General features: G+C 33.3%; 1 protein-coding gene across 4 annotated transcripts in view; it reads left to right on the plus strand.

Moving 5' to 3' along the window:
• CDADC1 (cytidine and dCMP deaminase domain containing 1) overlaps positions 1 to 14660 on the plus strand; it is a 48452-nt gene that overhangs the window by 4090 nt on the left and 29702 nt on the right. For 3 of the 4 annotated variants that reach the window (XM_074304754.1, XM_074304753.1, XM_074304756.1), the window contains one exon: positions 6916 to 6990. The exons of the other annotated variant lie outside the window; for it this stretch is intronic. In XM_074304754.1, the coding sequence (XP_074160855.1) occupies positions 6916 to 6990 (75 nt within the window). The remainder of the gene's footprint in view (positions 1 to 6915; positions 6991 to 14660) is intronic. 4 annotated transcript variants of the gene reach the window in all.

The following is a 14660-nucleotide window of genomic DNA, read 5'->3' on the forward strand; positions in this document are numbered from 1 at the left end:
CCTTTTATACCCAAAAGATTGTGGGCAGTTCCAAGTTCTTGGCGGCTTTTCATTTAGCTCAGGTGGGAAAGGGCTTGGGGAAGCTGAGCTGATAGTGGGGCTGGGCCCAGATATTCAAAAGGATTGACCAGGATTTGTAAATCAAAAGTCAGCCATGGGCAGTCAGAGAGGAATCTTAAAGGGACCTCAACCCCCATCAATTTCACTCAGCATCAGTTCATGTAAGTCTCTCCAGGCCTTTCTGAAACCATCCTGCTGCTCATTTCTTACAGAACAATAATATAGAATGAGTTTTTAATCTTTGCTTCAGTTCTTTGCTACCACAAAAAAAAAAAAAATGCCACTGTGGATGTTTTGTTGTGTGAGATCCGTCTGTTTTTGAACTACATAGGTCTATCCTAGCAGTGAGGTCTCTGAGCCCAAGTGCATTGTGCAATTTCTGACCATTTCCTTAACAATTGGAGCAGTTCACCATGTGTGTATTGGTATGCCTGTCTTAGCACAGCCTGTCTTCCAGCTTTTACTGTCTTTAAATAGTAAGTGCTAGTTGACTGGCTTGGTTAACTTGGGTGTGAAGGTGTGTGGTTGTTAGTAGTCTGCAATTCATATGTGAGAGTCGGAAGGTGCCTGTGAGACATGGTGGGAACACAGTGTTCTGTTTGCACAGATGTGACTTGGCTATAAAGACTTGGTCAGCACAGGTGACTGCAAGCACCTTGCAGTCATAAAAGACTTATTCAAACACTTAAGTCAGGATTGTAGGGAAGGGTGGAGTTTTCAAGGATCTGGCTAAGTTTCTGAAAAGAACTCTGGCCTAAAACTGTCTCAAACCTGCTGGCTTCAGGGATGGGACAGCTGCATTTTGGAAGGCCACCTGCTTAATGAACCTCATGTATATTAACTGACACATCCTGAGGGTCACCATCTCTGAACATGGCATGCATGATCCAGAAGGGGGACATATTAAGGAGTATATGTAGCAGGAAAGACAGTGAAAGACCTCCAGTGAAAACTCTGGGAAGGAGGGGGTGGTGAGGTTACAAGATAAAATTGTTGTGTGAGTAAAATCCTATGGAGTTTTTGTAGCTGCTCCTGTAGGAGTTCTTTGAAAATTTTAAACTGTTTCACTTATCCTGAGTCTGTTCATTCACTTTTGGGGGTTCTGAATATTTCTCACAGATCTATTTGTCATTAATCCAATTCATACATGAAAAGAATCCTCACTATAATACACTGGACATATGCTCATCCAGTCCTTTCTTCTTCTTTTTTTAAAATTAAAGCTTTTTATTTACAAAGCATATGCATGGGCAATTTTTCCAACATTGACAATTGCCAAACCTTGTTCAATATTTTCTCCTCTTTCCCCCCACCCTACCTAGCTGGTAGGTAGTCCACTACATGTTAAATATGTTGAAATACATGTTAGATTATCTAGCCCTTTCTTAAACACAAACCAACCCATACCAATGGCAGCTCCTTCCACTGACTGAGAGATCTTATTATTAGCAAGCTTTTTCTGTTCTTAAGCCTGACTTTTACTTCTTTGCACCTTTTACCCAAGCTCCTTCCTCAGTCCAGCCCTTTGGATATTTGAAGATGATTAATTCTTCCTTCCTTTCTGAGGCTTTTCTTAACTTTTTAACTTCCTAAGTATCTCTTTATGCACTCAAGGCCCTTTATTATCCTAATGGCCTCTTATCTGCTATTCTGCTCTACTGGGAGGTTCCTTGTCTCTAGTGTCTAGAATTCAGTTATTCCAAATCAGGCCTGATAAGGCCCCTTCAACTTTGAGCATTTTCATTGGTTCTTTCCTGTGCCTGGTATACTTGGCCTCCTGGCTTCTTTCAAATGTCAGCTAAAGTCCCACCTTCTACTAAAAGCCTTTCCCAGTCCTCCTAAATTTTTGTGCTTTCCCATTTAGACTAGCCCCAGTTTATCCTGTTTGTACCATGTTTTTACATAACTTTTTAAACGTTAACTCTCCCATTAGCCTGAAAGCAGACTTTTTTTTTTAATTATTTTTTTTATCACCAGAGATTAGCACAATGTCTAGAATTTAGTAGGAACTTAATAAATGTTAGATGAGTGTTTAACTTGATTGTTTCCTAATTCTTATCCCTGTAAATAACTCTTGGTCTTAATATATTTCTATTATTTCCCTAAACATCTTGGATATCAAGTTCTTAACAGAAAAAACCTTTCAATTTTCAATAAAAGATGTTTTTCCCCTTTATGTACTGTGCCTTGTACAGAGGAAGTATTTAGTTAATGTTTTTTTGAATTGCATTAAATTGAATTAAGTCTCTGTGTTCTTAGAACATAATCTATAAAATTCTATCGTGAGTTTTTTCCATATCTTTTAAGTTTCTCCCTTATTCCCCAAACTTTAAAGTCCTTTTTTTCCTACAGTCTAACTCATCTCATTAAAGAAATCTATTTTTTTTAGGAGCTTTGATGCTAGTTCTTACTGCTTACTTCTTATTTCTCTCATTAAAATACAAAGATCCTAAGAATCATTTTTATGGGTAAAACATCAGTGTGACCTTTTGAGATAAAGTTTCTTGAGAGCCAAATTGGCCAAGATGACAGGAAAAGAAAATGATGAATGTTGGAAAGGCTATGGGAACAGTGGGACACTAATGCCTTTTTGGAGTCATGAAATGTTTTTATCATTCTGAAGAGCAATCTGGAACTATGTCCAAAGAAACTCTGCATAGTTTTTTGTTTTTTGTTTTTTGTTTTTGATGAGGCAATTGGGGTTAAGTGATTTGCCCAGGGTCACACAGCTAGTTAAATGTCTGAGATTAGATTTGAACTCTGGTCCTCCTGACTTCAGAGCTGGTACTCTATCTACTGCGCCACCTAGCTATCCCAACTCTACATATTTTTTGATTTAACACTTTCTCTACTGGGCCTGTATCTCAAAGAGATTATAAAGGGAAAGGGACCCACATGTGCAAAAATGTTTGTGGCAGCCCTTTTTGTAGTGGCAAGAAACTGGAAACTGAATGGATGCCCATCAGTTGGAGAATGGTTGGGTAAATTGTGGTATATGAATGTTATGGAATATTATTCTGTAAGAAATGACCAGCAGGAGGAATACAGAGAGGCCTGGAGAGACTTACATGAACTGATGCTGAGTGAAATGAGCAGGACCAGGAGATGTACTTCAACCACAAGACTATAGGATGATCAGTTCTGATGGACGGGGCCATCTTTAACAATGAGATGAACCAAATCAGTTTCAGTGGTCTTGAGATGAAGAGAGCCATCTACACCCAGAGAGAAAACTGGAGAAGTTAGTGTGGATCACAACATACTATTTTCACCTTTTTTTTTGTTGTTTGTTTGCTTGGGCTTTTTTTCCTCCATTTTTCCCTATTGATCTGATTTTTTTTTTGTGCAGCATGACCAATATGGAAATGTTTTTAGAATAATTTCAAATTGCACATGTTTAACCTATATCAGATTGATGTTTTGGGGAGGGGGAGAAAAGGCAGAAAAATTTGGAACACGAGGTTTTGTAAAGGTAAATGTTAAAAACTCTTTACATGTATTTGGAAACAATTTTTAAAAAAGACTCTTGAGACCTTTGAGACTTCAAAAACTATGTTAAAAGAGCAATAATCACATTTAAGTTTTAACAAAAAACATGTAAGACAGAAATTATAGTATTATAATCGTCATATAATCTAGTCCTTTTATTTTATAGAATGAGAAAACTTAAGGCCGAGAGCTACAGTACCTAAGCCAACTTTTCACTGTTTGAAGCTTATTGTTACCATTTTAATAAAAATAACTCCAAATCAAACTAGTTATATGGTTGTAAAGACACCTTAAGATGATTGAGGAAACTTTTAATGTTGTAGGAAATTATTTTTTAAAAATTATCTTTATGTACTTTAAACTTTCTTTGGTTGTCATCCTATTTTCTTATTTGGCATGTTCCATACTAAAGAAATTTATACTTTTGTCCTATCTTTATTTAGAATCTCTAGGCCTAAATTCATTTCTGTTACCTATTTGAAATTAGTAGCATGTGGAATTTTAAAGCATTAACATTACATATGTTTTTAAAATGTGTTTTTTAAATTTTTTTAACAACTTGTAAAATTATTTTTTATGTAAATAGGACTTTATTTTTTCCAATTATACATATGGTTTTCAACATTCATTTTTGTAAGATTTTGAGTTCCAGATTTTTCTCTTTCCCTTCCACCTTCCCAAGATAACAAGCAATCTGATATAGGTTGTACATTACCACTATCACCCCAAAAAAAAAAAAAAAAAAAAAAAAGAAAGTGAAAATAGTATGTGCTTCCATTTGCAATCAGACCCCCATCAATTCAATTCTTTCTCTGGATATGGGTAACATTTTCTATCATGACTCTTTTGAAATTGTCTTTGATCTTTGAATTATTGAGAAGAGTTAAGTCTATCATAATTGATCATTACATAATGTTCCTTTATTTGACATTGTATTTTTTAAAATTTCAAATATAGTTAATGTCTTATTGTTGAACAGAATAGAACTGTTCATTTTTTTTCCTGTGATTTGAAGGCATGTGCAACATGCTAATCAAAATTTACATATGAAAAGAGCCTAGGATGAATAAATAACTTTATTTTAAGTCTTCATTTAATATACATAATTAAGTACATTTAGTATATACTTAATAAAAGCTTGTTGAATTGAATTGTGGAGTCAACATCCAAAAAAGATTGCACTAGGCTGACATGTGGGTCAAATCTAGTTAAAATGAAATTGAAAGGAATAAATGTTTTTTTAAAAAAAAATCAATTGCACAAACACCAAAAGGGAACTATTAATATACTAACTGTATTAGTTAGTGGGTTGGGAGATTAATGAGGGACAACAATATGACATGGCAGCCCCCAAAATGCTAACACTATCTTTATGCACATTAATATCTATCTGATGTTGTTCAGAACAAAGGGAGTATTTAGTTTAGATTGCCATATTTTAAGGAGACTAGAACATCCTGATAGAAGGGTGGTTAGGATGGTAAGTAGACTAGAGTCTGAGGGATTCCATTGGGTTAGGAAGGATTAGCATAGGAAGGAAAAGACTTTCAGGGGATGTATTATCTGTCTTCAAATATATGGAGAACTTCTTGGAAAAATGGGTAATTAATTAGATTTGACCTGTTTGAACTTAGAAGGAACTGTAGGAAGGAATTACAAGTAATTAATTTGTCTTGGTAGAAGGAAAGACTTCCTGAAAATATAGAAAAATAGGTTGTTTAAGGATAATGGTGTTTTGTTTTGAACCCTAGTAGTTGTCAGGCAGAGCTTAGAAGACCTCTTAACAGCATATCATAGAGTAGATTCCTGTTTAGGTATTAATAGACTAGATGACAAACATCTGCTTCAATTTTAAAAATTTTGTAAGGTTGAAATGTAGCCAGTCCCTCATTATAAACATATGACTTAGAAAAATTTCTACCCCTAAATCAGTGCTATTCCTTTTTACCTTTATTTCTACTGCCCCCTATACCCCTGCTAAGAGCCCCCTTCAGAAATTGCTGCAGCAGTGCAGTGGGAGAGCAGATTTGATTGAAAAATTGCACATGTTTAATATATATTGGATTACTTGCTGTCTTAAGGGAGGGGTGGGGAGCAGGGAGGGAGAAAACATTTAGAACACAAGGTTTTGCAAAGGTTAGTGTTGAAAGCCATGCATATATTTTAAAAATAAAAAGCAAAAAGAATAAAAGAAAAAAGAAAAAGCATTTCAAAATCCAGACAACTAGCCTTTAAACAGATTTGAAAAACATGTTCTAATTTATTTATAGGCTGAATTTTTTGAATGGATAAAATAGTATATTTCATAAAATTTTTGTTTGTTTTTAAATGTAGTAGCTATTGGGAAAGAACCATAGCATTGATTTTTAGAAGAACCAAGAAAAGAATTTATTTTTGATTATATATTATATGAAGAGCATTATTATATAAGATAACCAATTTAGTGTTTTGAGGAATGTGGGTAGAATTATACCACATTAGTGAGAAATTTGATAGCCAACCTAAAAAATAAGTATTTTTATTTTTTTAATTCCCATTGTTTCTTGCATAAATTATCATAAACAATCATAATCTCTCTTAGTTAGAATATGATCATTTATTTTGAGGATAGAAGTCTCTTGCCAATATCTTCAAATTCTATCAGTTTAATTCCTTCCACATCTCCTATAGGAAATTAGTTGCCAAGTCTTACTTCTAAATTACTACTTTAAAAATATCTCTTGCATATATCTTATTCACATCATTTCATAAATTCTCATAGTTAAGATCTTCACTGTACATCTAAATAATTATGACAAACTCCTCATTGGTCTTCTTGTCTCAATTCTTCCCCATTTATCATCCACATATCTGCCAGACTTTTTTCCCAAAGCAGACATTTAACTATGTGGCTGCTTTTCTGCTCAAGAAGTTTTAATGGCTCCCCAATGTTTGTAAGCTAAAAGTTTTACTGAGTGGTGTTATATAGTATATGGCTTTAAATAACAATATTTCTAAGGTAATTAAAATTTACTTTCCTTCACATGCTTCAGTTAAACTGGAGTATTTGTCATTTCCTATATGTGGCGTTCCATCTTCTACCTTCATACTTTCACATAGGCTATCCCCTACACCTTGAATAGCCTGTCTCTTGGGACCCATAATTTTTTTTAAAGGAGGAATTTGAGTTTCACCTCTTTCAAGAGATTTTTTATGGCTCATCATGGTTAGTGCCTTCTATCCGAATCTATAAATTAATTTATATTTGTCTATATCTTGTTTTTACATATCTGTAACTATATAGTATCACCCCCGGTTTCACTTCCGTTACTTAAACACAGAATATGCGTTGTTGTTAACCTTTAAAAAATTTTTGTTGTTGATCAGAGAAAGGAAGAGGATGAACTTGGACCTTTGGGAGATAATATAGATGTGGCCAAAGTACCTATTGACAAAAAACAGGTGAGTGAATTAAAAAGCAAAACTAAACACACCTCTATCCATGTCTGTCTGTGCTGTCTACCTCTCCACCTGTCTGCCTAATCTGTTGATCTGACTGATCTGGAGCAACTGTCTAACTCTTATGTATAGAGTGAAAGGGTTAGACTAGATTGCCTTTGAAGTTCCTTCCAGTACTAGATCCATAAATGGGCTCTATGAGCTCACATGGCAATTGGATTGTTTTCTTATGTGTGTTATCAAATATGCAACCTGGAAAGTCAGTACAATTACATTTGCTATTTGCTACTTATAGTGATTTTTTTTTTTATGTTAAACATGGTAAAAATATATGTTAAATCCAATATAGGCATACATATTTATACAATTATCTTGCTGCATGAGAAAATCAGATCAAAAAGGAAAAAAATGAGAAAGAAAATAAAATTCAAGCAAACAACAAAAAGAGTGAAAATATGCTATGTCGTGATTCACACTCAGTTCCCATAATCATGCCTCTGGGTGTAGATGGCTCTGATCATATAGTGATTTCTTTCAAGGCATATAATATATATTTTTAAAATAATAGCTTTTTATTTTCAAAATATATGCAAAGATACTTTTCAGCATTCACCCTTGCAAAACCTTGTGTTCGAAATTTTTTCTCCCTCCCCTTTCCCCTAACCCTTCCCCTAAACCACAAGCAATCCAATGTAGGTTAAACATGTTTCTTCTAAACATATTTCCATTTTTGTTATGCTATGCACATACAAAAAAAATCAATCAAAAGGGAAAAAAGCAGACAAGCTAACAAACACCAGTACCAAAAAAAAGGTGACAATACTATGCTTCCACACTCAGTCCCCACAATTCTCTCTGTAGGTACAGATTGCTCTCTCCTTCACAAGTCTATTGGAATTGGCCTAAATGACCTTAGTGTTAAAAAGAGCCACTTCCATCAGAATTGATCACTGTATAGTTTTATTGTTGCTGTGTACAGTGATCTGGTTCTGCTCGTTTCACTTAGCATTAGTTCATGTAATTCTCTCCAGACCTCTCTGAAATCATCCTGTTGGTTGTTTCTTACAGAACAATAATATTCCATAACATTCATATACCATAACTTAACTCAGCCATTCTTTAACTGATGGGCATCCATTCAGTTTCCAGTTTCTAGCCACTATCAAAAGGGCTGCCACAAACATTTTAATGCATATAATATTTTAAGAGGTATTCAGTCAGCCCCTCTTTAAACTTCTTAGAATTCTTCTCATTCTCAAGATGGACTTTTTTTTTTTTTTTTACTAAGGGAATTTTTGTTGTTTTTGATTAAAACAAGCATAATTAATAAAATCACAAGTATCATACTTTAAATATTTTTTCAAATAAAACCTGAAATCTGAGTACTATAAATTGAATGCTTATATTAATTATTGAAAGACTCCAATTTTTTTTTTGGGGGGGGCAATTGGAGTTAAGTGACTTGCCCAGGGTCACACAGCCAGGTAGTGTTAAGTGTCTAAGACCAGATTTGAATTTTTGTCGTCCTGACTTCAGGGCTGGGGCTCTATCCACTGTGCCACCTGGCTGCCTCTGACTCCAATCTTTAAAAAAAGGAATTATAAACAGTCAACCCAAACTTATAGATTATGAAAAAGGAATCTTGTACCAACTTTATATCTATTTAAAATGAGCTGATATTTAATTAATACTCATAACATACAGATATAATCTGTGCTCACAAAAATCATATCCTCTATTATAAGCAACAAGAAAAAAACATACAGCAGAACCATAATTAGAATCACACAAAATCTAGCAACACTTACTGTATGTTGAAAAGCAAAAGAACTGAGATTTGTGGCTGAAAATAGCATACCCAATAAAGTTAAGCATAATTCTGAAAGCAAAAAAAAGAATATAAGATAAACATAAAAAACTAATTACAAGTGACTCTTCAAAATGTTTATTTTTTTATACAAGAAAATGTAAGCTATATGTCTTACTCATTAGAAATTGTGTGGTTCAAAAGAAAAATTGATGTAGAGCTGAATGTGGTGAGATTCTAAAAAGAAAAACCATGTAGGAAAAGGTAGGAAGAGTATCCTAATATGATTGAGGTGCAAGAGGTAGAACTGACACAAAGGAATTTGGAGGGGGGAGAAGAGCCGTTCTCATTGGGAATGGATTAAAGGGAACTGTGTGTGTGTGTTGATATGTTAAAAGTATAAATTTTTTATAAATTCAGAGAGAAATAAGGTGTTAAGGGGGTAGGGGGTGGGGAGAGAATAAGAGAGTCTTTTTAGAGGAAACCCTACTCACATCAGTATTGGAGTTAAATAGAACAACATATATTTAGAAGGAAATAAAAGCATTCTAATTATAAAGAACTAAGAGGGTAAGGGAATAAAATAAGGTGGGGGAAATAGAGAAGGGTATGTAGATTAATGGGAATAAGATTAAAGAGGGAGTTCATGTGTATTTAGAAGGCTATAAAAGTCTTCCAAATTCAGATAGAAATAAGAAGGCTAGAAGAAAGGGTGAGGGGAGAGGATAAGGGAGGGATCCTTAGAAGGAAGACAAGTAATGGGAGGGCAGTAGGTAGAATTAATGGAGAGGAATCTGGAAGGATGAGAAATATGAGATATATACAAACAAAATAAAGCTCAGAAGTAGAATTTATATTATATAAAAAAATCAGGAGTTCATAACCATGATCCTAGATAAAGTTAAAGCTAAAATAGATTTAATTAAAAGAGAAAAATAGGGAAACTATACTCTGTCAGTTACATTAATCAATATCCTTATAGATTTTAGATGTTATCCACCTTCAAAGAAATAGGATGAACAAGCATAGTATGGTTTTACATAGATTCGTATGAATGTATTTGCACATACATATATGTGTATGATTATAGATATCTTTATATATGTTTGTATGTATATATATTGTGGGTGTATGTGTAAAGGCAGACATATCTGTATCTGTACACATGTACAAGGAAGCAAAGATGTACAGCTCTAAACATAATTTGTAGTATTTATTATGTAGGGCGTTCTTGAAATGGAAGTTTATTTGTTTTATATTTTTTATTTTAAATCTTTTCATTCAGTTGTGCCCATGACAATATGGTTTTTTTTTTTGTTTTGTTTTGTTTTCCTTTTCTGATTTTGTATCTACATTTAAAATAAATAAAACAAACAAACAAAATAATATCTCTTAAAAGGGTCCAAATGTCTTGTGAGCTGTTACTATAATTTTCTAAATATTTAGGTAGTAAAAATTCATTACACAGAGAATTGTAAATAGCAATATTGTGATGACATTATTAAGAGGAAATGTTGACTAACATTGTAAAATATTCCTGATAGTAAGAACTATAAAGTTAAGTAATAAAGTAAGAAACAGATTTCCCATCATTTGGAAGTAGTAGAACAAGATGTGCCATTATTTTTTGTAAATTTTTTATCTTTTTCTTGTGACTTAGATAATAACCCCTTAGACCTGGAAGTGACCAGAGATTATCTTTTTAATAGGCTAAAGTCTATTTTTCTGCCAAGAGACAAAAGAATAGTTATCTCAGAATGATTTGGATTTTTCTGAAAATGATTTTAAGTGTTCTAATGTAACAAAGGTAATTAGAGCTAGCCTCCAGTGAAGAGAGACCACAAACTCTGGAAAGGTGCCTACAAGTTAGAAAGACATTTAAGTATGAGTTGGGTGGAACACTGTGTTTATGCCTGTTTCCTTTGTACTTCCTGCCTTACATTTAAAGAGATGTATCACCATAAGGCTGACTAGTTGTTGAGGAGTTTTTTCAATTACATTTTTTGAAGATCATTTGCAAAAGTCTCATACTGATAAAATCACAGATCCTTGAAAGATTGAAGTATAAATAATGTGATATTTGCCTTCATCCTCATTTTAAAACATTTATTTATTTATTTTTACAAATGAGAATATATATTACTGTAGAAGTCTCATTATTTCTGGTCTTTGAATGTGGATATTCATTCTAAATGAATATTGCTCATCTAGAATACAGAGAATAAAACAAGGAAATGAGCTGTTGGTACAATTATGAAGGAATGTGCAAGGAGGGAATTGGGAGTGGAGTACCACTGTATAGTGTTGAGTTCTGGATGGACAATACCTGGATCTGGGTAACTTGGATTTATATTTCTGCTTTGATACTTAGTAGCTCTTGGGTTAATCACTCCGTTTCCCTGTTAATAAAGTGAGAATAGTAATACTTATACTAATTATTTTTAAAAATCTATATGAATATAGTCATTTATATAGCACCTAATTAAAATTTTTATTGTACCTTTTTATTGACAAAGCATATGCATGAATAATTTTCCAACATTGACCCTTGCAAAACATTTGTTCCAACTTTTCCCCTTTTTCCCTCTACTCCTTCCCCAAAATGGCAGGTAGTCCCATACATGTTAAGCATGTTAAAGTATATGTTAAATACAATATATGTATACATATTTATACGGTTATCTTGATGCACAAAAAAAAAAATCTAATTTAGAAAGAAGATAAAAAATAACCTGAGAAGAGAAACAAAAATGCAAGCAAACAATAACAGAAAGAATGGAAATGCTATGTTGTGGTCTACACTCATTTTCCATAGTTCTTTCTCTGGGTGTAGCTGGTTCTGTTCATCACTGATCAATTGGAACTGAATTGGATCCTTTCATTATTGAAGATGACCACGTCCATCAGAATTGATCCTCATATAGTATTGTTGTTGAAATATATAATGATCTTTTGGTTCTGCTCATTTCACTTAACCTCAGTTCATGTAAGTGTCTCCAGGCCTCTCTGAAATCATCCTGCTGGTCTTTTCTTACAGAACAGTAATATTCCATAACATTCATATACCATAATTTACCCAACCATTCTCCAATTGATGGGCATCCATTCAATTTCCAGTTTCTAGCCACTACAAAAAGAGCTACCATAAACAATTTGGCACATACAGGTCTCTTTCCCTTCTTTAGTATTTCTTTGGGATATAAGTCCAGTAGTAGCACTGCTGGATCAAAGGGTATGCACAGTTTGACAACTTTGTGATTATAGTTCCGAATTTCTCTCCAGATTGGTTTTATCCATTCACAGTTCCATCAACAATGTATTAGTGCTCTAGTTTTCCCACATCCCTTCCAACATTCGTCATTATCTTTTCCTATCATCTTAGCCAATCTGACAAATGTGTAGTGGTATCTCAGAGTTGTCTTAATTTGCATTTCACTGTCAATAATGATTTGGAGCACCTTTTCACATGACTATAAATGGTTTCAATTTCTTCATCCTAAAATTGTCTGTTCATATCTTTTGACCATTTATCACACCTAATTAAAATTTAACATTTATTAAGCATTTACTCTGTGCCAGGCTTTGTGCTAAGCACTGGAGATTTTTTAAAAAGAGAGGTAAAAAGCAGCCCCTGTTCTCAAATAAAACACAAATTAATGGGAGAAATTATAATTAACAGAGGAAAAATGCTAGAATTAAAAGGAGTTGGGAAAGACTTCTATAAAATAGAATTTTAATTAGGACTTAAAGAAAGCAAGGGAAATCAATAGACAAAGATGAGGAAGAATGAGGACAGCCAGAGAAAAGTCTGGAGTATCTTATTTGTGGAACAGCCAAGAAATCGGTGTCACTAGATCAGAGTGTGTTAGTTGTTGAGGATGACAATAGTAATAGTAATTATATTATCTATAGTAACTATTTTTAGTTGCCTCTGGTAGATGCTTAGTGTTTTATTTTAAAATATAGTATTGTCCTTTTTTTTTTGCTATATTAACTGCATTTCTATATAAAAGCTAGAAAAACATTTTGTATAATATATCTTTATTGAATCATAAAGTCAAAAGGTCAAAAGCAATAGAAAAAAAATCAGACCTGTGTTTCTGTTGGTAAAGAACAATAATGAATCTTACATAATATCACACTTAATCCTATTTTTCACTTCTGGGAATAGTCTAAATTTGTCAGCATGTAACCATAGTCAATTGACTGTTTGATTAGTGTTTTTAAATCTTCCACACAACTCCTGCCAAAAGTCAGATCCATTCAAATTCTGTGCATTCATTTAAAACATACTTAGAAGGAGGATGTGACAGAGAGTGATTGGGAGTTAGAAAACTTGGGTACAAGTCTCAGTGCTATCACTAACTTACCTGATCCTGGTCACTAAGCCTTCCCTCCCTTGGCTGTAAAACCTTCTTCACAGAGTTGGTTGGGAGGAAAGCCTTTATAAACATTACAGTAAATATAAACTTGAGCTATATTTTAAAAATATACATAATAAAAATATTCCTATTTCAGTGGGAGTTGAATGTTTAAGGAGCCTATCTATATATAGCTGTTTCATGATTGTATTTGGCACTATACCTAGAGCAAGAAGTCACTTGACCTTCTAAATCTATAATTCTAGGTCTAGCTGAAAGAACCTTTTAAAGATTATTGCATAGATGTTTTCCAGTCATGTGAAAGCTATTATTGATTTTAACTTAACAAGAAAGGGATGTTTAAGTGGATTTCAAGTGGATGTTCCTTATTAGTATTTGTTGTCCCTCGTGCATCCAATTAATATATATGTTTTTTTTTTTAAGTGTTATTCATGTATATGTGTAAGACAACAATTTGACATCCACCTTTTGTATATTCTGTTTTCTTTTTGAACTTTAAAATAGATTCTTTCCTTATAATTTTGAGATATTTTACCTAGTGGATGATGAAAATACATGTTTCCTGATTTTATTTTAAACAAAGTAATTAGTACCTCCCCCCCCCTTTTTTTTTAAATTGGTTGACTCAAGGAATAAACTTCTAATTTCCATGTAGAAATTATACTGTGGTATTTCAAAGAGTACCGTGTTTCACTGAGTCTTCTGGCATTTACTGTTTACCATGTATCTGAATTATATTAAACAGTAAGAATACAAAGAAAAGTAAAAAAAACAAACAAACAAACAAAAAACCTACCTTTGTTCTCAGGGAAATCAATTATGCATGCCCATAATTGGAAGGGAAGTTCATCTTTTCAAAACATTTTTTTTAATAGAGCTCTCTGTGGTGCTTTCTTAAAAGCTTTTTTTTTTCTTTTCTTTTGCTGAGGCAATTGGGGTCAAGTGACTTGCCCAGGGTCACACAGCAAGGAGATGTTAAATGTCTGAGGTCAAATTCGAATTCAGGTCCTCCTGACTTCAAGGCTGGTGCTCCTGCGCCATCTGGCTGCCTCAAAAGGTTTTTATTTTATTTTGTTTTAAAGGGACTTTAAAGTGAGAAAAGCTAGAGCATTTTGTTTAAAAGAAATCCATATACGAAATCATAAAGTTGAAAGCAATAAATTTTTTAAAAGCTGGAGTGTATTTTTAGGAGAAAATGAATTTTACATCTTTTTTTTTTTTTTTTTTTTAAATTAAGGAGATCTTAAAATAAGTATTTTTCACTTTACAGTGAAATCCCTTTTTTCCCTTTTAAATAAAGAGTACATTGTAGTAGCCAGACATGTATATCTGATCTTGACAGCAACTTTCACATCTAAAGATTGAGAAAAACAACAATGCTCCTGATATTACTTTATCCTTTTGTCTCCTTCTTTCTTTTCCAATATAGACACATTTACCCTTCTCCTTCCATCTATCTCACTTCCACCTCCAAGACTTCATTT

The sequence above is a fragment of the Sminthopsis crassicaudata genome, chromosome 3 (assembly GCF_048593235.1).
Source record: "Sminthopsis crassicaudata isolate SCR6 chromosome 3, ASM4859323v1, whole genome shotgun sequence".
Lineage (NCBI taxonomy): Eukaryota > Metazoa > Chordata > Mammalia > Dasyuromorphia > Dasyuridae > Sminthopsis > Sminthopsis crassicaudata.